Consider the following 26,252-nt stretch of genomic DNA (forward strand, 5'->3'; position numbering starts at 1 on the left):
AGTAACCAGTTAATACAAATGTCTCTTGTTGGCTTTCTCTCTCTTACACATACACACACATACAGTTCATATGACTGGAATCCAAGGACATATTATATATAAGACAGGTGTCATTCAAACCATTTATATCCTTTTAAAACCCAAACAATTTTATATGAAGAGATAATGCATTGACACTTGATCAAAGAGAACCTTATATGTGTTTGAATTTACATTTTATGGTTTAAAGGTTGATAATGACTGTTTAATTTCCATTATATTCCATATCCATTATAAAACATTTCTTTTCCATACATTTTTTGATTTTTCATTCTGTAAACCACTTAAATATATGCCTTTAACAAACTTGTTCAAAATGCATGAAAATCTGGTAGAAATGGTGCCACAAATAGTGCTAATATCATCATCTTTCATTTGGAAAGACATAATACAGGCTACATTAATTCATTTAAGGAACACAAATGTTTACAACAGTGTCTGCAACAACAAAAAACCCAAAGACAAACTGGCCAATAATATATTGTGGCGAGTGTGTGGTTGAGTGTCCGTCCAGGAAGAGGGGAAGCGGCAAGTATTCATCCCTGGGTGACAATTAGGTCTAACAGCTGATTCTTGTTGCAGTAATCCTGGAAGAGATATAAGAGGAGCCCACGCCAGAGCCCAGGGAGAGAGAGAGAGATGCACAGGAGTGCGATACATTAGAGTATTGACCCTGACTTTGAGTGTTATTGTGTGAATAAAGAGTTTAAAGGTACCTGAACCACGCTTCCTCAATCCCCATACTGACCAGTCCTGTTACATACACTAGATGGCCAAAAGTTTGTGGACACAATATGTGCTTGAAGAACATTTGATTTAAAAACCTTAGGCATCAATTTCCCCCTTTGCTGTAATAACAGCTTCCACTCTTTTGGGAAGGCTTTCCACTATACTGTATGTAGTAACATGGCTGCAGGGATTTGCTCTCATTCAGACACAGGAATTGATGTTGGTCACAGTACACAGACACAGTAAACCATTTCTTTATGGACCTCACTTTGTTCACTGGGACATTGTCATGCTGGAACAGAAAAGGGCTATCCCCAAACAGATGTCACAAATATGGAAGCACACAAAGCCCAAGCCGTTACATAAAGAAACATTAAGATTTTTCTTTACTGGATTTAATGGAGTAACCAAATTCGTTAATTAGAAGGGGTGTCCACAAACTTTTGGCCATATAGTGTATCCATATCAGATGCTCCAACACAATGACTGCAGTGATTGATTTCAAGTTGAACAGTGCATTTAATAGTTGATTTACTGAGTCAAAGGCAATAAGACAGTAAGCGCTGAGGCAGCAAATACTAAACCGTAACCTATGATTTAATATTTTCACCATCAAGAAATGGACAGAATATTTTTTGGGGGAGTTAAAGGTAAACATGTTTATTTGGCAACATGGTTTAGTGTAAACAAAGTATTTAAACAAAGCCCAAGGTTGAAAGGAATACTAATTACCAAAATCAATATAGAGAGCCAAATCAACAACCTGCGAGCCAATTCATCTTTTAACAAGTCCAATTAGAAAGATCTGATTATATTAAAATATGTTCTGTGTTGATCTCTAAATAGACAAAACTACATAAAATGAGTGAAAAACATGACATGACATTCATTCACAAGGCATCATTGTTGTTATTACTATTCATAATATTCTAATATTATTACTATTTTCTTTAATCACCTTGTTTCAAATAACTAATCTTACTGCATATTCATTTCTGATTTAAAAGAATTCGTTCTACCCATTTATTGGAATAAAATTAAAGGGATAGTTAATCCAAAAATTCTAATTTAGCTGTCATTTAATCACCCTTATGTCATTCCAAACCCCTATGACTTTCTTTTTTTAAAGGAGAGCTATGGGTGAATTCAAGATTTTCTTTGTAAAATAACTTATTTCGGTTCGTTTCTCATCAAAACCTATCATCTACCTTCAGAAGATGCACATACTACTTCTGTGGCACTTTTGGGTCCTTTCTTAAGCTTTAAAGTGAGTCACTATTAACTGCCATTGTACAGAAATCGGGGATTGCAACATTCTTCAAAATATCTCCTTTTGTGTTTTACGGTGGAAAAAAAGAAAGTCATATGAGTTTGAAACTACTTGAGGGTAGGTAAAAGATGACAGATATATTGTTTTTTGTTTTAAATTAACTATCCCTTTAAGTATCTGTAAATGAAATTTGAAGTCATTGTACAAGCGGCCATAGAAGATGGATGGATGGATGGATTAAAACAATAGATTCTAGGGGGCCTGGGTAGCTCAGTGGTAAAGATGCTGGCTACCACCCCTGGAGTTCACTAGTTCGAATCCCAGGGCGTGCTGAGTGAATCCAACCAGGTCTCCTAAGCAACCAAATTGGCCCGGTTGCTAGGGAGGGTAGAGTCACATGGGGTGAACTCCTCGTGATCGCTATAATGTGTTTTGCTAAAAGCTTCTGCTAGAGTTCACCATGAGATTTTCTCTGTGGTTTGTAATTTGATGGAGGAACATGGAAAGATACATACGGACACCACTTTGTATTTAAGCAAACCAGTCTCTTTAAAGTGGCAGAGTTAACTATATCAAAACCTGTCTGACCCCCAAATGTACTGGGTTTCCAGTAGTCAGGGGAGCAAATGGGATTTCCCATCAGGCCTTTTAGGGAAAATGGGGCTCCCATTTCCACCATGCTTTCACCAAATATCGCACCAGGTCGTGTCTTCTCCAGCATCAGAGCTGGGTAGAACTCCATGGCATCAATGTCACCATAGAGTTCTTCCAGTTCTTTTGCCATCTCCTCTCCTGTAAAAATACATCAGCCATTATCATCCAGCATAGCAGAGCCAACCTGAAAGAGTGCATGCTAAACATTCATTGGACATAAATGTTGGTGAAGGGGACTGGAGGGTAATGCACATGCTCTGACATGATTTATGGTGGGTCTTATGTGGGTTACCCCAGTTCAAGTCCGGGTTGAGTATTTCCTGATACTGGAGGCCTCCAAACACTCCACATTTTGGATATCTCTCTGATCAAACACATCTGATTCAACTCATCAGCTTGTTAGTGAAGAGAAAAGGAAGATATACAAAATATGCAGTGTTGAGGGGCCTCCAGGAACAGGGTTGAGAATCACTGATCTAGAGAAAGCAATCTGTTAAAATTCCCATTCATTTCAAAGGCAGCTGCATGGCATGACTAATCACTCTGGGGTGGAAGGAAAAGTACACCATGAAAACGCTGATTGGCTTAATAGCAACACAAGAATGTGCACACTGCAAAACTCTTTATTAATAACTATACTGAGTTGTGACGTGGATGTCCAATTTATTCTTAAAAAAAAAAAAATTCACTGAAATGAAAATTCTGTTATTATTTTATTGTGTAATAACTTATATTAATATATGTCGTTATTCACTCTCAAATTAAATAAACACAGTATATTAAAATATGGCAAATAATTTTTCTTCAAAATAAATGTCTTTTTGTATAGACATCAATGCAGAAACAGGCTATCTGGGATAGTATAGTTACAGCATATATTAGCAGGGGCTAACTGAAACCTGAAACAGTGGCAGCAGAACATGTTTTATTACATCTGAGATTGACAGACATTTTAGAAATAGTAAAGCATTTACCGCACTTTAAAAATGTCATAAAAGGAATTGTGTCATGTAAAAAAAATAAAAAAAAAGTCTTTGAGACAATTTGTTTACTACTGCTAGAAACATTTTCAAGAACAATATAACTTACAGAAAGTTCACACAAAAATTACAATTCTCATCATTTACCCACTCTCATGCCATCCCAGATGTGTATGACTTTCTTTCTTCTCCTGAACACAAAGATTTTTTAAAGATTATCTCCGCTCTGTAGGTCTTTAAAATGCAAGAGAATGGTGACCAGAACTTTGAAGCTCCAAAAAGGACATAAAAGTATAAAACCACTGGAGTCTTATGAATTACTTTTATGCCACCTTTATGTGCTTTTTGGAGCTTCACCATTGAGGCCTGATCACATTCACTTGCATTGTATGGAACTAAAGAGCTGATATATTCCTCTAAAAATCATTTTTGCTCTTCAGAAAATAGAAAGTCATACACATCTGGGATGGCATGAGGGTGAGTAAATGAGAGAATTTTCATTTTTGAGTGAACTATCCCTTTAACTTGGAACTTGCAGCCTGTTCCCATTTGTCATTTACATTTATTCATTTGGCAGATGCTTTTATGCAAAGCGACTTACAAAAGATGAATAATACATCATAAACATTTCATCTTAAGGAGACAGCAGTACAAAATGTGCTGCATTACCAAGTTTCAGTTGCATCAGAATAATATTATCCAAGACAGATTAGAGTGCAACAACAAATAAAACGTTTTTGCAATGGATGACTTGGACCGAATAATTTAAAAAAGCAGCTAATAAGTACCCAGCATATAGATGGGAACTCCTTCAATACTGTTTAAAAAGCATCCCAGGGTGATACCTCAAGAAGTTGGTTGAGAAAATGTCAAGAGTACATGTCTGCAAAGTCTATGCAAAGGGTGACTACTTTGAAGATGCTAAAATATAACATAGTTTTGATTTATTTTGGATTTTGTTTAGTCCCAACACAATTCCCATAGTTCCATTTCTATTATTCCATAGTTTTGATGACTTTACTATTATTCTAAAATGTGAAAAAAAAATTATAATAATAAGTGTTTCAAAACTTTTGACCAGTAGTGTGTATATATATATATATATATATATATATATATATATACACACACACACACACTACTGTTCAAAAGTCTTAGGCATATAAGATGTTTCACAAAAGCATTTGTCTTAAGATGGTTATTTATATCTTCATCTTTAGTGTGTCAATAAGAAATATAAATGTTAGACTCCCAAATATTACTTTTGCAAATAGAATAGAATAGAATAGAAGAACAGGGAGCCCTGCAACAGATGTCATGTCCTCCACAAAGCCCCCCCATTGAACATCGTGTCAGTCTGGGATTACATAAAGAGACAGAAGCAACAGAGACAGTCTAAACAGATAGAAGAACTGTGATGAATTCTCCAAGAAGCTTGGAACATCCTATCTGCCAACAACCAAGAAAAACTGTGTCCAGGTGAACCTAGGGGTATTGGTGCTGTTTTAAAGGCAAATATTGATTTAGCTTTTTTATGTTTACTGGACTTTGTATGACATTAAGTGATAAATGAAAACTATATGTCATTATTTTTGAAGATATCATCACTATGCAACATTTTTCCACAAGTGCCTAAAACTTTTGCACAGTACTGTGTGTGTGTATATACATACATATATACATATATATATATATATATTTTATATAAGTTATTTTATATAAAAAGTCTTTAGCACTTTTTTAAAGACACAGAGCGAGTCTGCTTCACGGATGAAGCTGGGAAGGTCATTCTACCAATGAGGTACAGTGAAACCAAAAGTCCGAGAAAGTGATATGGTGCCTCTGTCTTGGTAAAACAAGGCACCGCTCATTAGCCGACCGCAGGCTTCTGGTGGGAACGGAGCTCTGCAGAAATTATTTTATCCAGTGATAAAATAATTTTATCTCTCCATAAGAGCAAAATCTGTACATTATTCCAAACTTTCGGCTGCCAGTGTATGTGAGAAGTCAGCGCATGAAACATTATTAGTCAATAGATTCTCTTATAAAGACATAATTTTTCAGGTTGTTTGCAGACTATTTTATGCAAGCAACATCTGTAATATTTAAGAAATAACACGACAGAGAGTAGTAATTGGCAGGTTTGGCTGGACGTCATGCCAATGCTGCCTGTGCCAATAATAACCATGGTATTTTGCTTTTTGCATTGCTTTCATCTCTCCGCTATCTGAAACAGTCACCTATTATAGTGGTAGCACCACACCTACAATAGTGGTGGGGCAAAATGTGTCTGAGGTATTAATGTTTTTAATATCTCATATAATGGGAAATTTTTACAATATATTTCATGGATATCAGATCAATTTATAGGATTTGATTTGTCCATGATTCTTCCTTGCACTTTGGATTTAATAAAGTTTTAAAAGAACTGATAAAAGTTGTACAATCATACCTGCAAATTCTGAAAATGATGTGTAGGGTTTCAGATTGAATCTCTTGCGGTACTCATTGAAGGGCTGAAGACGAAGCTCTCTTGATTCTATAATAACTCCCTCAGCTACTCTGGTCACCACTGCATTAATATTATGACCACCTCCGATCTGTTCCAACATAATAAAAAAAATAATTATTAAAAAATACAAATCGAAATGATCTACAACCTTGATATGGTGAGAGTAACCAAAAGAGCAATTGCTGTAGATGAAATGTTGTAGTATATTTTTGTTAAAACTTCAATTAAACATTTTGTATAGGAGAATCTTCAATGATGTCAGCATGGAAAAACACTAAAGTCAGTCAGACTGCTTATTTATAAATTCATTACAGTGGAGTAAACAATACATATCTGATGTGAGCTTAATAGATAACATAAGCACTGAATCTGAATCACTGAATCACTTCATATTTTTTCTATGCTGCTTATGGGGGAACATTTATTACATTTAGCACTGCCCATTTTGTGAAGGCCAGTTGTTCCAATTAAATTGTTCTAATTCTTAGAGCTTTTGTTACATTTGCAGATAACGTGAGCCTATACATAAGCTTTATTATACTATAATGTAAAAGCTGACTACAACAACACTGTCATATATGATTTGTTTAGGAACATATCTATAAGGTTACAGCTCATTAATTATAAACTCAAATGTTTCTGCCTAAACTTGCTCTGTTAAACTCCCTAAGACACTGATATCTCTTTTGTGTCTCTCCTGTAATAAAACACTCACTGTTTCAATAAATGAGAGAGTGGTAAACTCATTGGAATGACTGAAAACAGACCAAACCCAAAAGGACCTTCTAACTTCCTTAAGTAAATATAGCCCAGATCCAACCAAAAAGAACCCTGCACATTATCATAAAACAGATGTTTCTGGATTTCTCTTCTAAAACAGTTGTTTAAGTAATTAAAATCATTGGATTTTTGTAGCTTTTTGACTATATCGGTTAACCTTGAGGCTATCTACATGCTAGTGTACTCCTAAAAGTTGACAAAATGTGCTTATAGCAGATCTACACCTTTAAAACTTACAGCATTTCTTTCTGGAAAAATAGACACAAATACTGATGACTCATCCTGCACTCATGGGCATATCAACATTTGTGTCCAATAACATGTCCTCTAGAAAGACAATGTCCCTTCCCCAGTACCACCTGCCTCTGACTAGCAATAGCAAGCAAATCATGATTCACAGCTGTGATGTAAATTAAAGGCTTCTGGCTATTTAAAAAAAGGATGAACCCTTCAAGTATGTTTTACTGACTTCGGTCAGTAGGAACAACGTAAACAAGGGAAAACAGCTGTGCTTGTCAAGCCATTTCTTAAAGGAATAGTTCACCCAAAAATGAAAATTTGCTGATAATTTACTCACCCTCAGGCCATCCAAGATGTATCTGAGTTTCTTTCTTCATCAAAACAGAATTTAAGACTTTTAGGATTTCATTTCAGGCCTCCTCCTCTAAACAATGCAAGTGAATGTCCTCCATTTTGTGACGGTCCAAAATGCATATTTAGGGTGCATCAAAATAATCCACACGACTCCAGTCGACAAATAAAGTTCTTCTGAACCCAAACGATTGATTATTTTGAGAAACAAAACAATACTTATATACTTTTTAACTACAAATGTTCACTTCCGTACATCTCTGTGACATGCGCTCATGAGAGGAATGATGTCGTGTGTATTATTTTGATGCACCCTAAATATGCATTTTGGACTGTCAAAAAAATGGAGGACATTCACTTGCATTGTTTAGAGGAGGAGGCCTAAAATGAAATTCTAAAAGTCTTAAATTCTGTTTTGATGAAGAAAGAAACTCAGATACATCTTGGATGGCCTGAGGGTGAGTAAATTATCAGCAAATTTTCATTTTTGGGTGAACTAATCCTTTAAGTTTTTTCATATTCCACCATTAAGGGTCTGTTACCTGTCCTGCAGGTTGGGTGGAGAATGCCTCAACCAATTTCTCCACCCCATAGTGAGTGAGAATAGAGGTGTTGAATAGGAAATGATGGTACTGAATCTCATCTCCATCAATGTGGAAGCTGTCAGGCATGAGTGGGTGCCAATGGTAAAGTTGATTGAACTCCACAGCGATGCGGTTCTGGTACTGGAACTGTGAGGTGAACAGCAGCGTGGGATCAAACTTGAGCTTCAGTAGGTAACTGCTCAGATGTTGGACATATTCCTCGATCACAATTCGAATGGTCTCACCTTAAGATAATGGAGTCAAAATTGGGGATTAAATTATAATTAATTCATCAAATATAGTAATTACATAAATTACTATACGTTACATAAATATTTAGTAAATGCATTACATATCGTGAACTAACAATGAACATTATTTTTATAGCATTTATTTCTCTTGTTTTGTGTTCATTTATGAAAATACAATTGTTAATTGTAAGTATCATAAGTTCATAAAGTTAGTTCAAAACTAATGTGACGTATATCTATTTAATGTTTTTTAAATGTATATGTTGTTATTAACATTAACCAAGATAAATATTTGTTGTAAATGTATTGTTTATTGTTAGTTCATGTTAACTAAAGTAGTAAGGGATAATCTACAATCAGCTGGTAATTATCCTGCTTAATTTACAAATCCTTGAGAAATAAATGAATAAATGGAAATTAAATATTGATTTAAAGGTGCACTCAGTAATTTTCATAATTAAAAAAGCTGTACTCATTAAGAAATTAATTGTAATTTTGAAACATATGCATAAAATCATGACCATTCACATGAGATGTAGACTCCAGTCACATCAGTAACCTAATAAAAAGCTTTTATTCTAGTTTTATTCTACATGGAGAGGGTCCCCCTCATGGGGGCTGCCATGATAGAATCACATGACCAGCCGAATACTACTCGCCTAATTCACTAACCGTCCTGTTAATTGACACTTTCACTCATTGATTATGGCTGATTGTAAATTGTGAATTTTTACATTGGCATCTGTAACTGAAAACTATTGAGTTTGAATGATGCTCATCCAGGCTACTAGGTGTCAGTGTAAGTCTATGACGACATGAACAAAAACGTACTGAGTGCACCTTTAAGTTAAAATAATTGTATTAGCTTACTTGTGAAGATCGCAGAGTAATGTGCAGTCATTATTCCGAAAAATTAGTGTTGGCCAATATGAAATGGCGTTGGCCAAATATGATCTGAAACTAAAGGCTCTCAAACAAAACAGGCTATTGAAGCTAATATAATGTTTACCTATAATAATGAGTCTGGCTGTCTGAAACAGCTGCTCATCTCCCCAGGTTGGATGTTCTTTTTTTAATATGTCACATACACGGTTGTGCTCACGCAGCCACAAGTTGGCAAACATACTGAGACCAGGCAGCAGTCCAAACACTTCTTGCCCGATGGCCAACTGCTGCTCCGGAGGGACAGAGGGCGGGTAACTCATTTTCACCTGCGCGTCTAACACTGTGGGGGGGTATATCTCACCATTTATCACCTACATAAGAGCCAAGCAGATAAATCATGGTAAAAAACAGATAAGACAGCATGACACTACATACACTACGCACAAACCTTTAGTTTAAAAGGTTTTAAGATTGTGTGAAACATAAATTCAGTCAAGTGTCAACATAGTCAACAATAGTTAACAAAAAAGCCCACACTATCTTCGAGATCATGCTGCCAGACTAAACCATGTGCAATGTATGACAACGAGGCAACATAAACCACATGTCCATACTGCAATCACACCCGCTAACAGGCAGTCAGGATATGAGGTTATCTACCAAAGATTGAGACATAGAGAATATTTAGAACGACTTTCACATAGCTGTGGTTGTGAAATGAATCAAGTGGAAATGTACACTTCACTACATGCACTGGGTTTTTTAACACACTTAGGGCCTTATTCATGAAACAGGAGCAGAACAAACCTGTGTAAATCATTCATCAACCATTTTTATGCAAAGCAACAATTTGCAAGTTGCAAGTAATGTGAATCTGAGATAACACCTATAATTCCAGAAAACTGAATGACAGATACAACATGCTCATCCTAGCATGACTAATGATTCCACATGCCTGACATTTAAATTGTAAACAGTACCTGGTACTTCAGTTTCCCATCTTTGTGAAGTCTGAGATCTAGCTGGCGATCAAGAGTATCTCCATAAATGTGTCCAGCATCCACCTAGTTTTCAAATACACAGAATTTTTAGTATCCATTGTGTAGTGAAATTTACAACAGCGTTCGAGCTACTTTAAAAAAATATATAAAAATTCTAAGATTGAGAATAAAATTATAACATTGAGAATAAAGTCAAAATATTTTGAGAATAATCACATAATAGGCTTTTTATGAGAGTAAAGTCATACAGTTTCAAGAATAATGTAGTAATATTTTAAGAATAAAGTTGAAATTACGTGAATAATATCGTGATTTTTTTTTCTCTCTAAATATTTCTACTTGATTTACACAATATTACACCTTCTTCTTTCATTAGGGGTCGCCACAGCGGACCATCCGTGATCCACATATTTGACTTGGCACAGGTTTTACACCAGATGCAATATTATTAGGGCTGCTCCCTGATTGTCGACCAAATGTTAGTCGATAAGAAGAGTCTTGGTCGACCAAGTTTTGATTGGTCAGTTAGTCGCAAAAAAAATAAAAAATCCACAGGAAACTGACGAACTGCTGGTTGGACGCTAGGTGGTACTGTGGGGTAATTTTCGTTAAGCAGGGTTAGGGTTAAGCCTACACAATGAAGCAAGACACCATGATTTCAAACTTTGAACTTTATTTTTTATTTATTTTATCTAAAAATTCAAATGAAACTGGAAAATAATTAAGTGCAATTAAAATGTGTGTTCAACTTTTTGAAGGGCAACATCTCTTTGGAAACTAACCTACTTCATCAGTGCATTCTCTACCGGTCAGGTATTTCATTGTCTGTGAAAATACATCATGTGTGTGAATAAATTCATTTTGTTCCCTCCTTCACGATATATATATATATATATATATATATATATATATATATATATAGCAATATCCAATTACATCGGCAACCCGAAGGCTGAGGGATTGGTTAATATTCTTGCTTTAGTGATTTTGCATTGAAACTTTAATTTATTTAAAAATCGAAAAACTTAAATCAAATACATTTCTAAATTCAAACTGCACTCCAAATTAAATGAAAAGCAAATAAAATAATGAAGTGATAAAAATAATAAAACGAATAATATATATGTAGCGCGGAGGAGGGCGGGGCCGGGCCGGAATGACGCACGCCCAGACCCCAATCAGCCTGATGATGCGAGCGAGGGATAAAGGCGACCGGAAACGGCAGTTTGAGAGAGAGAGAGAGAGAACTATGGGTAGCTGACCTGTATGTTTGTGTGTGTTTGTTTAAGTTTATCATTAAACTTTATTTATATTGTCAAGCCGGTTCTCGCCTCCTCCTTTCCCTTATAACCCCTTTAAAATATATATAAGTATCCGTCTTAACATGCAGGCGGAAAATTACTTACACAAATAAAAGACATAAAAACAATTATAAATGTAAAAATAATAATTATAATGATGATAATAATCACTGAAATATAAATCATGGTTCGAGGTTGTGGAGCTGAGGAGGGCGGGGCCGGGCTGGAATGAGACACACCCAGTCCCCAATCAGCCTGATGGGGCGCGCGAGGGATAAAGGCGGCCGGGGACGACAGTTCGAGAGAGAGAGAATTACAGACAGCTGTGCTGTGTTTTTGGTTGTGTGTTTTTGGTTAATAAATTATTATTTAAGTTGTCAAGTCGGTTCTCGCCTCCTCCTTTTCCTCTGAACCCCCTTACACTGGTGCCGAAACCCGGGAGGAGGAGGGATTCCCGTCGCAGGGGCCTCGACACTGCCGTCCACCCAGGGGAGCGCCGCTGCCGTCCGACGGGGGACGGAGTAGCCCGACTACCCGGACGCGGGGAACGGCCGCCGTCCGCGTGGCGAGTGGGGACGGGACTCCCCGACCGCCTGGAGCGAGGGAGTCGCTGCCGGGGGCGGAGGAGTGCCCTGCCGTCCCCCGGGAACGCGGAGGGGTCGAGAGAAGACCGCCGTCCGCGGGGGGAGGAGGGAAGCGACTCCCCAACCGCCTGGAGTGGTAGGGCCGCTGCCAGGGGCGGAGGAGAGTCCCCACGGGACGCCGGGAACGCGGAGGGGCGTTCTGTCCGCTGGGGGTCGGAGGTCTGACTCCGGTCCGCCCGGGGAGGAGCGGCTGCAGTCCGCCTGAGAGGGTGGAGTAGTGATCGAGGACCACGCGACGGCACATCAGAGAACCGGTGAGTTTCTTTTTCTCTCTCTCCTCTCTCTCTCTCTCTGCCGCTCCGTGTTGGCCTTTCCCTCGCCATTTTGTGTTGTTGTTGTTGTTTTTTCCCCTCCTGTCTCCTCCCAGGTCGAGGAAGGCGGGGACGACCCGCCGGCAGTCGGGCATAAGGCACGCCCCCCCACCCCCCCGGAGAGGAAGGGTGGGGGGGATGTACGTCATGCCGGGGGCTCCCCGGCCTGAGGCAACGCCGGGAGGAGTGTAGAGCCGAGGAGGGCGGGGCCGGGCTGGAATGAGACACACCCGGTCCCCAATCAGCCTGATGGGGCGCGCGAGGGATAAAGGCGGCCGGGGACGACAGTTCGAGAGAGAGAGAATTACAGACAGCTGTGCTGTGTTTTTGGTTGTGTGTTTTTGTGTGTGTTTTTGGTTAATAAATTATTATTTAAGTTGTCAAGCCGGTTCTCGCCTCCTCCTTTTCCTCTGAACCCCCTTACAGAGGTGAATGTGTTTTTGTATTATTTTATGTTTTAATCACAGATGTACAGGCTGCAGAGTTGCGTTCACAATGAACTGCTCTGTGGAAATAAAGCGAACTGAACTCAAAGCACCTCCTGAGCTGAGATGTCTGAGGTCATTTGCAGCACTCATAAACAATACTGTTCTTGCAAAAAAATTCAGAAGACAGAAACAAAGAAAGAGTGAGAACCTTTTACATACGTGTGTTTCACGAGACTGTACGCCTCTGAACAAATAGTGTATCATATATGCGCATAGACGGCTTTTCTGTCATCTGTTCTTAATAATATAATAAAGTGTGTTAAGCGCATGTCTGTGTCTCTATGGGCAAATTATTTGTAATATTCATTTTATAATGATAATAGCCTAATAATAATAATCATTTAATGTGAAAACGAGCCAAATATCGTCTTGACATCGTCAGAGGCATCAGCTATTGGCGATCACTCTGACCATCGTCGATCCCTGAGATCACCGTCTGTTGGCACAACCCTAATGTGCATTTCTCTCCATAAATTAACAAAATGTTCAGACAGTCTCCTTGCTGGTTTTTCCAACACATTCAGAATCATTACCACTTTTGCCGGTGTCACTGCGGCTCGTTTCGCGCGTGCGCTTGTAAAATTTATCTTTGAAAAGGCTAATTTTTACGGTTTAGCATTTCTCTTATACTTATAACATTCTTTCTCAGCCCTGGAACTCAAACCATTTTCTGATGCCCCCCCCCCCCCCCCCCCAAATATATATATATTTAAGTATTTAAATTAATATCATAAATGTGCGACTAGTCGATTAATGGCTTAAATTAACGACTACTAGTTGACTAGGAAAATCTTTGGTCGGGGGCAGCTCTAAATATTACACCTTTAATCTACTAATTTTACAACTTTATTCTCAAAACATGACTACTTTAACGTCTTATTATTTTGGGATTTTTTTTTTTTTTACGTGACACTAAAACACCGTCGTAGGAATTCAAACAATTAATTACAAACAAATGTCCTCTTTACCCTAAAACAAATACTTACTGGCAAAGGTATCAAGACTTACAATGCTGCAATTAACAGATATTAACTTATAGCATGTAATTTGTCAAAGAGATAAATTGAACTTTAAGCAGCAGCTGCAGACGGGACGGCAATGGCGTTCTGTACTATTTCACATGCGTGACTTTAAAGGGATAGTTCACTCAAAAATAAAAATTCTCTCATCATATACTCACCCTCATGCCATACCAGATGTGTATGACTTTCTTAAGATTTTTAGAACAATATTTCAGCTCTGTAGGTCCATACAAAGCAAATGAATGGGTGCCAAAATTTTGACAATCCAAAAATCCATGTCTTCAGAAGTGATATGATTGATGTGTGTGAGAAACAGATCAATATTTAAGTCTATTTTTGCTAGAAATATTTCTCCCTGCCCAGTAGAGGACGTATGCATGAAGAATGTGAAAGTTCTCGATCTCCACTTAATTTATAATAAAAATGGACTAAATATTGATGTGTTTCTCGCCCACACCTATCAGATTGCTTCTGAAAACATTGATTTACCACGAGTCGTATGGATTACCTTTATGCTGACCTATGTGATTTTTGGATCTTCAAAATTTTGACACCCATTCACTTGCATTGTATGGACATGCAGGAGATATTCTAATAAATATTAGCTTTCTGCTGAAGAAAGAAAGTCATACACATCTGGGATGGCATGAGGGAGAGTAAATGATGAGAATTTTCATTTTTGGGTGAACTATTCCTTTAACCTACAGTTACCTACAGTTGGTTAGAATAGACTTAAACAATAATATGAATAATATCTAGATTTCTTTCGATTTATTGACATCAAAGAGTACAAACTCTTCTTTTGACAGTAGGTTAACATGCTTTTTATAGGTTTTAAATAAAACTAAAAATTCATAGTTGAATAAATGAATGATTGATTATTGTGTTTCATGGGTACAACTGTTGCCAAGTTTTTTTCCGGTCTCCGTAGCAGTCCCGTCCACAGCTGTTGTTTTAAGTCCCAAATATTTTCTTGCCCCTACTGTGAACAATTGTGCTGCATATCTTGTTGTGAAAAACAGCATTAAGTTTTTTCTCCACCCCAGCAGGACTTTAATGGACTTTTCTATAAACCTATTAAACACTTAATTTGCCAAATATAGCGTGGTTCATATTAAAGATTAGGACTTACCCCGTGACCCAGACCTTTAGTGAACCCTAGCCCCACACGGTTGTGAGTCTTGAAGAACTGGTGAGTGAAGTGCTGAGCGAAGAAGGCAAACATTAAATTTGTTCCCTGAGGGTCTGGCCTGAAATTCTGTCTCAACATGAACTTTTCTACCAGAAGTTTGGGGTCTGGAAGCTTCATTTTTCCTGACCAAGAGAGATGGATTGACATTACTTACAGCATCAAACGACAGGGGTATTTCCTGCAACTTTAGTACTGATTTGCTTGAAGCATTTTAATATTGGTTCTTATGAGGAAGAATAACTTTTTTTTTTAATAGAAATGTGTCCTTCAAAAGAGGTCCCCTACACTTACTTTATCTGGACTACATCTATATGAATAAAGTGAAAGAAGAAACAGATTAGCACAAAGTCACAAACAGTCTCTTACCTTTGGTTCCCATAGGTGTGGGGCAGTCTTGTGGAACTGGTGGCAGGATTCTTGTGTAGTAAGTAATGTTGGAATATGCCTCCCAGTTCAAGTAGTCATACCTAGAATTGTATGTTGGGGGACTTGGGATTAAGTTGGATCTTACTGTGATGAGAGAGAATATGAAAAAATTGCATTAGACAAATAAATGTAGAGAAAAGTAGAATTATTATGGTTTTAAATGTTTAGTATTTATTTCTATTCTAATTTTCAGTTTGTCTTTTTGTTTAGTTTCATTTTTGTTTGTTTTTACTCTATTAAATGTATTTAACAAAATTAACACATGCACCTTAACAAGGACTATCGATTTAACGTGTTAATTCAGTGCTGTCAGTCGATTCAAATTTGTAATCGCGATTAATCGCAGATTTTTAAAGTGCTGAAATTTGACACTATATATACACACTTCTTTTCTGGTCAAAATTCATTTATTTCTATTTTAGGAATGAAAACAAAACAATATGTAGCAATATAATGCTTTATTAACATTTTCCAAACAAAGCCTTCATCGATATTAAGACAATGCTCTAAAATAGTACCAATTCAAGTAACATTAAACATTTCCCAAAGTTTAAGTGGGTGTTTGAAAAAACTAGTCCCCACATAGGTTGCATATTCATTGCAATGGGCATTAAATCCCTTAAAACTCTCATCCTCCACAATATTAATCTGCCGGTAGACTGTGGCTATCTACTTTGTTATAGCGATCGTGAAGCTGTGTTCAAGATTTGCGTCTCCAGGGGACAGTAAGTGAAACCCGCTGTATTGGCAATGCATAGATTTTACAGAGAAAAAACCACACATACCAAGAGCAGAGAGCACAACATGAGGCGTTCTTGTGCGCAAACAGCTTGGAGTGCGTATCCAAATGCGGGGATCTCAAGAAGTGTCTAAGTTTCAAACAGTGTTAAACTTGACACGCCGACCTAAAAATTTTATGTTTATGATGCAACGCAACAGAGACGCTCCAAAAGCGTCTGTATGACGCAGGTGTGCACTGACGCCTCCTTAGACAAGCCCTTAAAATAAATCTCAGACTGATTGGCGAATTCAATTGCAAAATGGATTGCTGTGAACTATAGGCCAATAATACGCTTATGTTCAATAATATGGAAATAAATGATAAATTGCATTCTAAAGCCACTTTTTGTATTGCTTTACTCATGTGCCAAAATAATGTAATGCTTTTTATTTATCTGTATTATTATTTTTGATAATATATTTAAATTATAAATAATATATATATAACTATTTATAATTATTTAATCATTATATATTTAATTATTGTTATTTGAGGGGCTTTCTCGATTAATTCATCGGCATAACGTAATTCTTTCGATTCAAATTTTATTTTAGTTACTTGTGGAATTTATTTTAGTTTTTGCAGTGTATGAAGTATACAAAACTGTTTTAATTGAATTAAAATACATTTAATATTTCTGCTTTATTCATGCAATATTGCTGCATTATGACTTTACTCAAAATATTACTACATTAATTTCATAATGCTACGACATTATTCTCCTAATTATGATATTAAATGTTTTATTAAAATATTTTTAATTTATATTCTTGCAATGTTGCATATAAAATGTATTCTCTAAATTTTATGACATTCTCGTAATGTCACGACTTCATTCTCAAACGTTTTTTTTTAACCTGGCACTAAAATACCACTGTAGAAATTCAAACTAATGAATTAACTATAAACAAATAAAACAAACACATTTTTAAAAGTGTTCAAAACTGTTTACATTTATAATTTTAGATGTCATTTACAATATTAACATTGGAAAACAAAATCTTTAATGGTTAGTTCCTTTAGTTCCACACCTTAAAAAGTGCATATTTCCATCACATCTGTGTTGTCATTAAATTTCCAACTTTAATAAATTGTAAAAACAAAAAAATATGATATAACTTGTAAGAACTGCATCATATTTCCATATAGGTAAACTTCTTCTGAGCAAACAGGCTCTCAGATGCACTTCCCAGCAGCAATATCTCAGGGTATTCAGTACCTTGGCTTACACATGATAATTTTTTGGCCCGCAGCGTGAAGGACATGAGGAATTTGAGGCCTCTTGCAGAGTACATGGGCATTGCCATGGCAACAAGCGGCTTGACTCATTGGAATGAGATCAGATTTTGACAGTAAGCACACAAATTACAGTGGGATCTAAACCTACCATTTCCTGACCCTGGTGTATTTTGCCAAATTTACATCATAAAAAACACAACATGTCTACAAAGGAAAGTGTTATGGAGCACCAACTGCATAATGGGAAGAAGTGATAATAAAGAAAAGGGGCCGCTCAAAAAACAGAGCGGTGACTGAGTAAATATGGGAAGGATACTGGGTAAATGTAGATTCCCTTTACAAGAACACATAAACAGCCAGACCAAAATCCATTCAAAGGCACTGCAGTTTGCTCTGAAAAACCTACAGAACACCATAAAAGTCCATTTAGATACAACACGGTGAACTGAGCTGGCGACTGAACTATATTTAAGCAATTTAGATTATAAACAATCTTGCCAAAGTAAGCTAAATCTAATAACAACCAAGACTTTGTCTATACTACTCATGTGTGGTCTACATCATTGATAGCGAACAGTAACATCCACTCAAGATGAATAACACACTGTGCATCCATAACAAGACCATCCATACCCCACCCCCATTTTTTAGAAGGAGATACTGAGTCTGAGTACTTCAACATGTCAGTATGCTGATAACACTGATGTTTGCACAGCGAACTTCTGCAGCTGCCCATAACCAAAAAACACTTAGCACCAAATCCTGTTCAAGCCAAACTTGAAGACTTAAAGGGTCATAAAACACTCAACTAAATTTTTTATGTTAACAGATATGTGTGTTGCAAATGATAGAAAACGGTCAGTTTAACACTACAATTCATTTTCCAGACCATCCAATCCAAATGCAAAAAGGTTTGAAACTTTTTCTTTTTTTCCGGTTACTTCAAGAATGGATCATTTTCCTTTTCTCTCCTTTTCTTCAATTTTACCTTTTCTTATTTGTGACTAGAAATAATTTTTTTAATAACTGACTTATTAATTTTACATTTTTCAATTAGTTTGTCTTACAATTTGCGCTGTGGGCTTTATCATTGGTGCAGGTGTGCGGGTTAGGGAACGGACTGCATGTAAGTTGAGTAGTTTAAAAGGCTTGCCGAAGGCACATATGCCACCTTTGCCAAGACTGCGTGGCCTTATCCTATGAGAAGGCACTATCTCATGAACATTCATGACACCACGTGACATTCTCATAAGACGAATGCTTTAAACTCTCAAGTGGCGCTTCAGTGAGGTGATCCCAGCCCACGAGTGTTCAAGACTGCATGGCATCTCTGTGATGCTAACAGAGGAATGGCAATATGCAGTGAGGTGGACTGGGGCTCGTTTGAGGTGATGATAGTCTCAGAAACAAACGCTATCGATCCGTTCATTCTTAATGTGAATGTGTAAACCGGTCCAAGCACTTATATTTTTGAATCAATGTTTCGGAATTAGTCTCAAAAGTTCTGAAAAATTTAAAAATCATTCACATATTTTCAATACAGAGTACAATGGCTTGGCATTTATTTACGCATTACAGATATGTATGGATCATATTGTGATCTTACAAAACAGTGTATAACTTATTTGTGCATTTTGTTACAAGCAATTGTGAGAATATTTGATGCTGTTAACTGAATTAGTATGAAAATGCGAAAAGGTCTGCACTCTAAAAATACTTTATTAGATTCAAGCAGGAGATAAAAATAGTACAAAGTTTTCGGCTGTCTGCTTTCGTCAGTGTAACAATTCACTTGTTCTCAATAATTATATAAAAAGAGCACGCTACAAATCTTCAGCTCAACTCCATATGGAACAACAAATAATAAATGAAAATAATAATGGGAACAATAACACATCAGGCAATAATGCCATTCATAAACATCATGCCCAAAAATAATAATAAAAATAAATAAAATAATTACAGAAAACATGAAAGATCAAAATCTTCATTTAAACCCAAAGGAGATATATCGATATGTCCACCTCGGCGAGAATTCATTACTTTCTCAATGCCTATGAATTTAAGTTGTTTGATACTGTGATTAGACTCAAAGTGTCTAGCAATCGGAGAAGTAACATCATGTCTGCGAATGGCTGATTTGTGTTCACTCACTCTAATCTTCAAAAGTCTCTATGTTTTTCCAACATATATCAATAGACATGGACACTGGAGTAGGTAAATCACGTTCTTACTCAAGCATGTTATACAGGATTTAATATGGTATACTTTTTTGTGGAAGAACACGTGAAATTTTTACATTGTAATATAGAAGAACATGATGTGCAATTCCGACATGGAAAACAACCTTGATTGTATGCTTTTTTGTCATCACGCACGACATCTTATCTGACTAGCATATTCGCCAAGTTTTGAGATTTGGTTAACTGCATCAGTGAAATAAATTTGATTAAAATTATATATATATATATATATATATATATATATATACATACATACATACACACACATACACACACACACAACGGTTAGTTCCGGTCCTCGAATCTGATTGGACGAGAGACATTCCATGAGCACTGATGGTCTGACACCATCAGCACTCCAGCGCTTCACTGTTTGTATCACTCCACTTGTGTTCGTGCCTTGTTAAGAGCTACTGTTCGTCTTTTTTCTTTTTTTAACATTACATATGTTAGCCAGCAGGTGGTAGCAAAAGATAATTTTTGTGTCTAATACGAGCCAGGTGACATGAAGTGAATCCGCGTCAGCCACTACATACAATAGCGCTCCGTGATTGCTACTACACTACTAAAGCTAGGAAATTGCTTTAAACAGCTTTAAACGAACAACTTCAGCATTACGGCTCATCACAGCTGAGAGACACAACAGACTGATTAATTACAGAACTCAAGGCGCTTACCTCTTACCGGAGTTTCCACACTGGATAAATACTGTATAAAATGGCGGAGGACATTGCGGTTTCTATAGTGAATGACTCTTGCGCACTGGCTACAGTAATAGAGAGGAATACCCCCACTTGGACGGCTATTTTACCACTGAGAAAGCTGATCTTCAGAAAGCTGACACCATCTCTGCTTGGGAGTGGCAACAGGTGATCGCACATCTCTCTCTCTCTCTCACACACACACACACACACTTTGTTTATCCAATAACTTGTTAGAAGCAGCACAAGCCGTGATGCTATTTCTGAAGTGACATTTTTGAATTACTAATGGAGGCTTGGACGCATTATTTGGTTTGAACCAGCAACGGCAGATTCTGATCCGTCGCGTAATAAAGTAGTTCCATGCACAAATGCGTTTTTATGACCGTACTCAGTTTTGCCAAATAAAATGTACTTGTTCATTGAACTGTTGTATATAAGCAATATCACACTCGCAATCATGCTATATGGCCCTAAATCAGCACTGCTGTGATTACCTATGGCACTCAATGGCACTCTTGCTCGTGTGATTATTGCTTATATATATATATAAAACCCTTCTCTGTCTTTCTTCTGCGCTAGCACCTATACTACTCCAGCCACCTTGAAAATGTGCGGCCCACATTGCCCAGCGGCCCACTGGGAAAGCTCTCGGTGCTCCCAATGGCCAGTCTGCCCCTGCAAAATGCTGTTGAGTTTTAAATCAACAAAACCTTCCTAAACCTAATATACAGTGTCATAAAAAGCAAATGTGACATGAAGAACACAATTGCAGAAGCAACCACATTATTTATTGGTGCTTCTATGACACTTATGGGTCATGTGTTAACTTGCATGTTCTTCAGGAGACGTGCCCTGGTACGTCACATTACAAGTGCTACATTTTATCAGTTGACCTATCACGCCATTTGACTGCACTCAAACAAGATTGTAAATATTGTTAGTTTTCTAATGAAAATGTTAAAAGTTATCACCTTAGAATTGCCAGAATTGCCAATGTAAATTAATATATGATTATATTAAATACAATTCACAGATTACAAATTTAAATGCATCTCTTTAGATAGTGATGGTGTGCTGAGCAATTACGCCTACTTTTTTTTTTATTCCTTTTTCTTCCAATTTGGATGCCCAATTCCCATTACTTAGTAGGTCCTCGTGGTGGCGCTGTTACTCACCTCAATCCGGGTGGCGGAGGACAAGTTTTATTTGCCTCCGCTTCTGAGACAGTCAATCCGTGCATCTTATCATGTGGCTCACTGTGCATGACACCGTGGAGACTCACAGCATGTGGAGACTCACGCTACTCTCCGTGATCCACGCACAACTTACCACATGACCCATTGAGAGCGAGAAACCCTAATTGCGACCACGATGAGATTACCCAATGTGACTCTACCCTCCCTAGCAACCGGGCCAATTTGGTTGCTTAGGAGACCTGGCTGGAGTCACTCAGCACACCCTGGATTCGAACTCACGGCTCCAGGGGTGGTAGTCAGTGTCAATACTCGCTGAGCTACCCAGGCCCCCAATTTTGCCTAATTTAAAAAAAAAAAAGAATCTTTATATTGCCATTTTCAGTGCTGTTCTTTGCTATATTTCTGTCATTCAGAAGTGTAAATCTGGTGGGCTACAGCAAGTCATCAGAGGACCCCCATATAGGGTGTCCCATATGCCAGTGATGTCCAAGTACGTGTATCAGAACTAACCTGTTAGTACTTTATGCATCAGCCAATCCCTGAGAGCCGTCTTGTTGATGATGTCCCATATCCATTGAAAGTGGGTGAGGATGTAGTGGACAGTATTAGGACTGGGTTTCAAAAGCCGATAGACTCTTGTCCAGAACTCAGCTAAAAGAAAAGAGGGGAAGAGATAAGAATGTGTGTTTGTGAGTGACAAGAGAATGTGCATGCATGCTGCATTGTGAAAGATTGTGCAATAGTAAAATTTAAGCTCAATACATCGGCTATTTTTATGAGATAGCATGGAATTCTACTGAAAACTTGGGTAGTCATATTGAATTGGCACTGATTAAAGAAACCTAATTGTACTGTGAAAAGCACTTCCACAAAACCCCCCCCAAAAAAACCCCACAAGTTTTTTTTGCTTTTTCATCTGATAAAATAAATAACTCTGATCAGCAAACTTCCCAGAAAACAGTGCTCAAGTTCAGACATTTTATTGTGCCAGGTCATTCGTGCCAAATAGTTGAGAGAGACAGGAAGCAAAACAGTAAAAATGTGAGACAGAGAGAGGGGTACTGACTGACAAAGAGAGTTGGGTTGTGGAGAAGTGAAAATAGGTCCTTTGTCTGGCACAAGAGTCTATGGAGGTCTCTGCTTCCAAAAAGTACATTTATACATTACGCTGCATTTATTTTGAAAAAGGGCATTATGAAAATTTTTTTTTAAAAAAGGATACTATCTCTGTGTGCTGTTTAGATCATTCATGCATTTTAATGAGATTTATATACAGCCATTTGACGCCTAAAAACTTTGACTTTCATGACCTCTGAAAAATGAAAATTAATGAGATGTTGTTATCCCATGCTTTTCAGGCATGTAAGGGCTGTGACATCATGGGAAAACATTGTGAACTCTGTCCAGCATCTGAGTTTTGATCATACACAGACTACAAAGCGTACCAATATACCAACCTGGTCTCATAGAATCAAGTTACTATACTACATTTTTGCAAAATGATTTTTAAGAGACTCACTGAAGTTTCATGGTGAAATAAACACTAGAGGTGCTACAACAAAAATGACTTTTATTCACTTTCACAAATCACGTGTAAAACAGGAGATTATTAATACAGAAACGTACTTTTCGATCTGTTTCTCACACAACACTATTTCATGACATCTAAACAGTTTTACTGTATTGCACAGGTTTTAAGGTGAAACATTTTAACATCTGCATTACATAACCTACTACATTTACAAGCTTATACGAGCATGATCAAGTTTCACTGTAACTAAACTGACAGAGCGTTGCACTTGTTTAGCAACATGATGGACTGGAGTACAAGTTCCGAAAAACATGTGTTGACACTTTAGCCAAAAGTGTCATAAAAGCACCACAAAATTACACAATTGCTTCAGCAATTGCATTTTTTCCTCAAATTTGCTTTTATGACACTGTCGATTAGGTTTAGGGTAGGGAGGTAGGTTTTGTAAATTTCAAACTCCCAATATCTGTTAAAGGAGAATATTTCACTTGCTTTTAGCACCACACAGTGGACATTTCACCTCAGAACTGCTGCAATACATGTACTGAACCACGTAATGCCATTTTGTAGACATACTGAATGAGATAAAAGACTAAAGATACGTACGTATAGTACAATTTTCTCCATAGTATCCGGTTCTGGTGCAGTCACATTCATATCTGTCCAGGCCATATCGAACACACACCCCCCGGTTTTGACAAGGGTAAAAGCAACAAGGATTCACTATAGAAGACAAGCCACAACACAGTTAAAGCTGTAAGAAAAAGGTTCCATTAGTGTTATGACTAGCATTCCATCATTTTTACTACAGCACTGCAGACTTCATTTAGATATGAGAAGCTACAGCTGCACAATTATTCTCAAATATAAATGAGAAACATGCCATGTCAGTGCCATTACATCATGTGTTTTTGTATGGATCTCTGAGGATTACCACTAGAAGGAAGTTTAAGCAAAGAGATTTTTTGTTTGCAATATTATGTAAGAGTAATTGTTCTTTTCTCATTTTTTCCCACACTAACTGAGAACAGGCACAGAGCACCACAGCAAGATAAATTCACAAAAGAAAGTCGTATGGTTTGGAACAACATGAGGGTGACTAAATAACCTAATTTTCATTTTAGGGTGAACTATGCCTTTTAGTAGAAATGAGGCATCAATGATAAGGCCTATTCATAAATTCAACATGCATATCTTTGCTCATGACTGTCAGTGGCATTACCCTCTACTTCACTTGACAACAGAATGACAGATACAACCCAAAAATAGAAGAACTTTTAAATGAAATGACGTTAATGTGCACAAATTGTGTAGCAGATAACCAAACTCTCCCACAATACTTTCCATCATTCCATAATGAAACAAAGACATTTTTCTCTTAAAGACAAGTATCTAAGAGATGCCGCTGCCTGACATAATTTAGGCATTTCTTTATAGGGTATAAAGCATAAATATAAGTCATTCAAAAAAACTAAAATATGTAAACAATGAGTGAGAATGAAGACAAAGATAATATATATATGACTCCCTAGCCAAGATCAGACTTGTTTGTTGCTGCTACATACCTCTATGAGGACGAGAAAAAAAGGAGAGACCTGCTGAAATTCTGTTTGATAAATTGTTTGACACTGCTTGAACTTGTAAAGATATTGAATTACAGCCTACTGCACCAAAGTTTAATGATACTCAAATAGTATACAGAAATAGTAGGCAACTTTTATTGAAATGTAGTTGTAGCAACAGTGAACTTTCGAGAAAATGCCTTCAGATGCACGTGTGATACATGCATTAAAAGCTGACCTTTGGTTAGAAAAAAAATGAGCAAAATGTAGCCATTTCTAAATATTCTGAAACATCAATCGTGGAAAAAGCTAGAAGCTACAATACAAAACTTCAATTCAGAAAACATGAATATAACACCAAATTCAGTTTATCTAACCACATACACCTGCATATTTATGAACAATAAATAATAATTATAATAAGTATTACTGTTTTTATTGTGTAGCCTATTTTCAAGTTAAGAGGGACACTTACCAATGTTTGATGATGTTGGGCTTTCTTCACCAAGACATAAGGAGATACTCAGTAGCACAAACAATGTCCACTTGAGTAAAAAGCTAAACACTAAGCAAAGCACAAAAGGTTTGTCACAATCGTTAATATACATCATATAAATGTGGACCGTTATTTTATAGGATGGTTAAAAATGTCCATTGCTCACCTTTCATTGCAGTTTGACATGAAACACAAAACGCTCATAAAAACAACAGCAACAAGATGATTCACGATAAACAATAGCGCAAATAATTCAAAAGCGGTGTTATTCAAGAATGAGGAAAATTCAAATAATTAATACCATGTCGTTATTTTTACAAATCACGACATAGCTGCGTACTAAAAGTAAGCTCGCTCACCGTCTGGCTCGCTCACGAGTTTCCACGGAGCGAGAAGGAAAAATACGCGCTCGAATGGAATTTGAGTTTTTACTAGAGCGGAAATAACATGAAAGTCCACGCCTTAATTGTTAAGTACTCTTATTAAAACAACATCGTAACAAAAACAGGTAGGTTGAAATGTATCTCGCCTTTAATAGTTAAGTTTTGGGAGAAGAAAAAACGTATTTCCTGTGGCGCCACCGTGCGCATCTCCTGAAGAAAATAACAGATGCCCATTGCACACGGTTTGCCTTTTGTTTTTACTTTTATTAGTGGGGTTAACAAAATGACATGCAAAAGCATTGTAACCTGGCCTAGTAGAATCTCTACTTATATCCTAAAAAGCTTTTGTTGAAATAAAGGGTCTGGACAATAGACACTCTCGAAATCATCAAGCTGAATCATTCAGCACATAACAATAACATAATGAAAACTAAAATGTTAATTTATATGTGTTTTC

The 26,252-nt window shown here is 37.0% G+C and overlaps 1 protein-coding gene across 2 annotated transcripts; it reads right to left on the minus strand.

Moving 5' to 3' along the window:
• Nucleotides 1–61: 61 nt before the first annotated feature.
• On the minus strand, nucleotides 62–25,997 carry ptgs1 (prostaglandin-endoperoxide synthase 1). 2 transcript variants are annotated; one of them, XM_051669386.1, is made up of 11 exons: nucleotides 25,579–25,996; nucleotides 25,392–25,481; nucleotides 23,961–24,077; nucleotides 22,334–22,474; nucleotides 15,601–15,744; nucleotides 15,175–15,356; nucleotides 10,256–10,339; nucleotides 9,400–9,646; nucleotides 8,098–8,384; nucleotides 6,125–6,272; nucleotides 62–2,830 (listed from the first exon to the last, which is right to left on the minus strand). In XM_051669386.1, the coding sequence occupies exons 1-11, from the start codon at nucleotides 25,583–25,585 to the stop codon at nucleotides 2,487–2,489; spliced, it is 1,791 nt and encodes a 596-aa protein (XP_051525346.1). In that variant the 5' UTR covers nucleotides 25,586–25,996; the 3' UTR covers nucleotides 62–2,486. The 2 variants fall into 2 exon arrangements, with proteins under 2 accessions (XP_051525346.1, XP_051525352.1); XM_051669392.1 differs by lacking the exon at nucleotides 62–2,830 and adding an exon at nucleotides 2,837–5,029 and having other exon boundaries at nucleotides 25,579–25,997.
• Between the last annotated feature and the right edge of the window lie 255 nt (nucleotides 25,998–26,252).

This window comes from Myxocyprinus asiaticus, chromosome 3 (assembly GCF_019703515.2).
Source record: "Myxocyprinus asiaticus isolate MX2 ecotype Aquarium Trade chromosome 3, UBuf_Myxa_2, whole genome shotgun sequence".
In the NCBI taxonomy this organism is placed as follows: domain Eukaryota; kingdom Metazoa; phylum Chordata; class Actinopteri; order Cypriniformes; family Catostomidae; genus Myxocyprinus; species Myxocyprinus asiaticus.

What these genes read in the sequence shown, in the direction of transcription:
- ptgs1 (XM_051669386.1), bottom strand. An exon ending in GATGCATAAAGTACTAACAG is followed by an intron (nt 15,745 to 22,333) that starts GTTAGTTCTGAT and finishes CTCTCATCACAG; the next exon opens with TAAGATCCAACTTAATCCCA. An exon ending in ATGGGAAACTGAAGTACCAG is followed by an intron (nt 9,647 to 10,255) that starts GTACTGTTTACA and finishes GCTCTTATGTAG; the next exon opens with GTGATAAATGGTGAGATATA.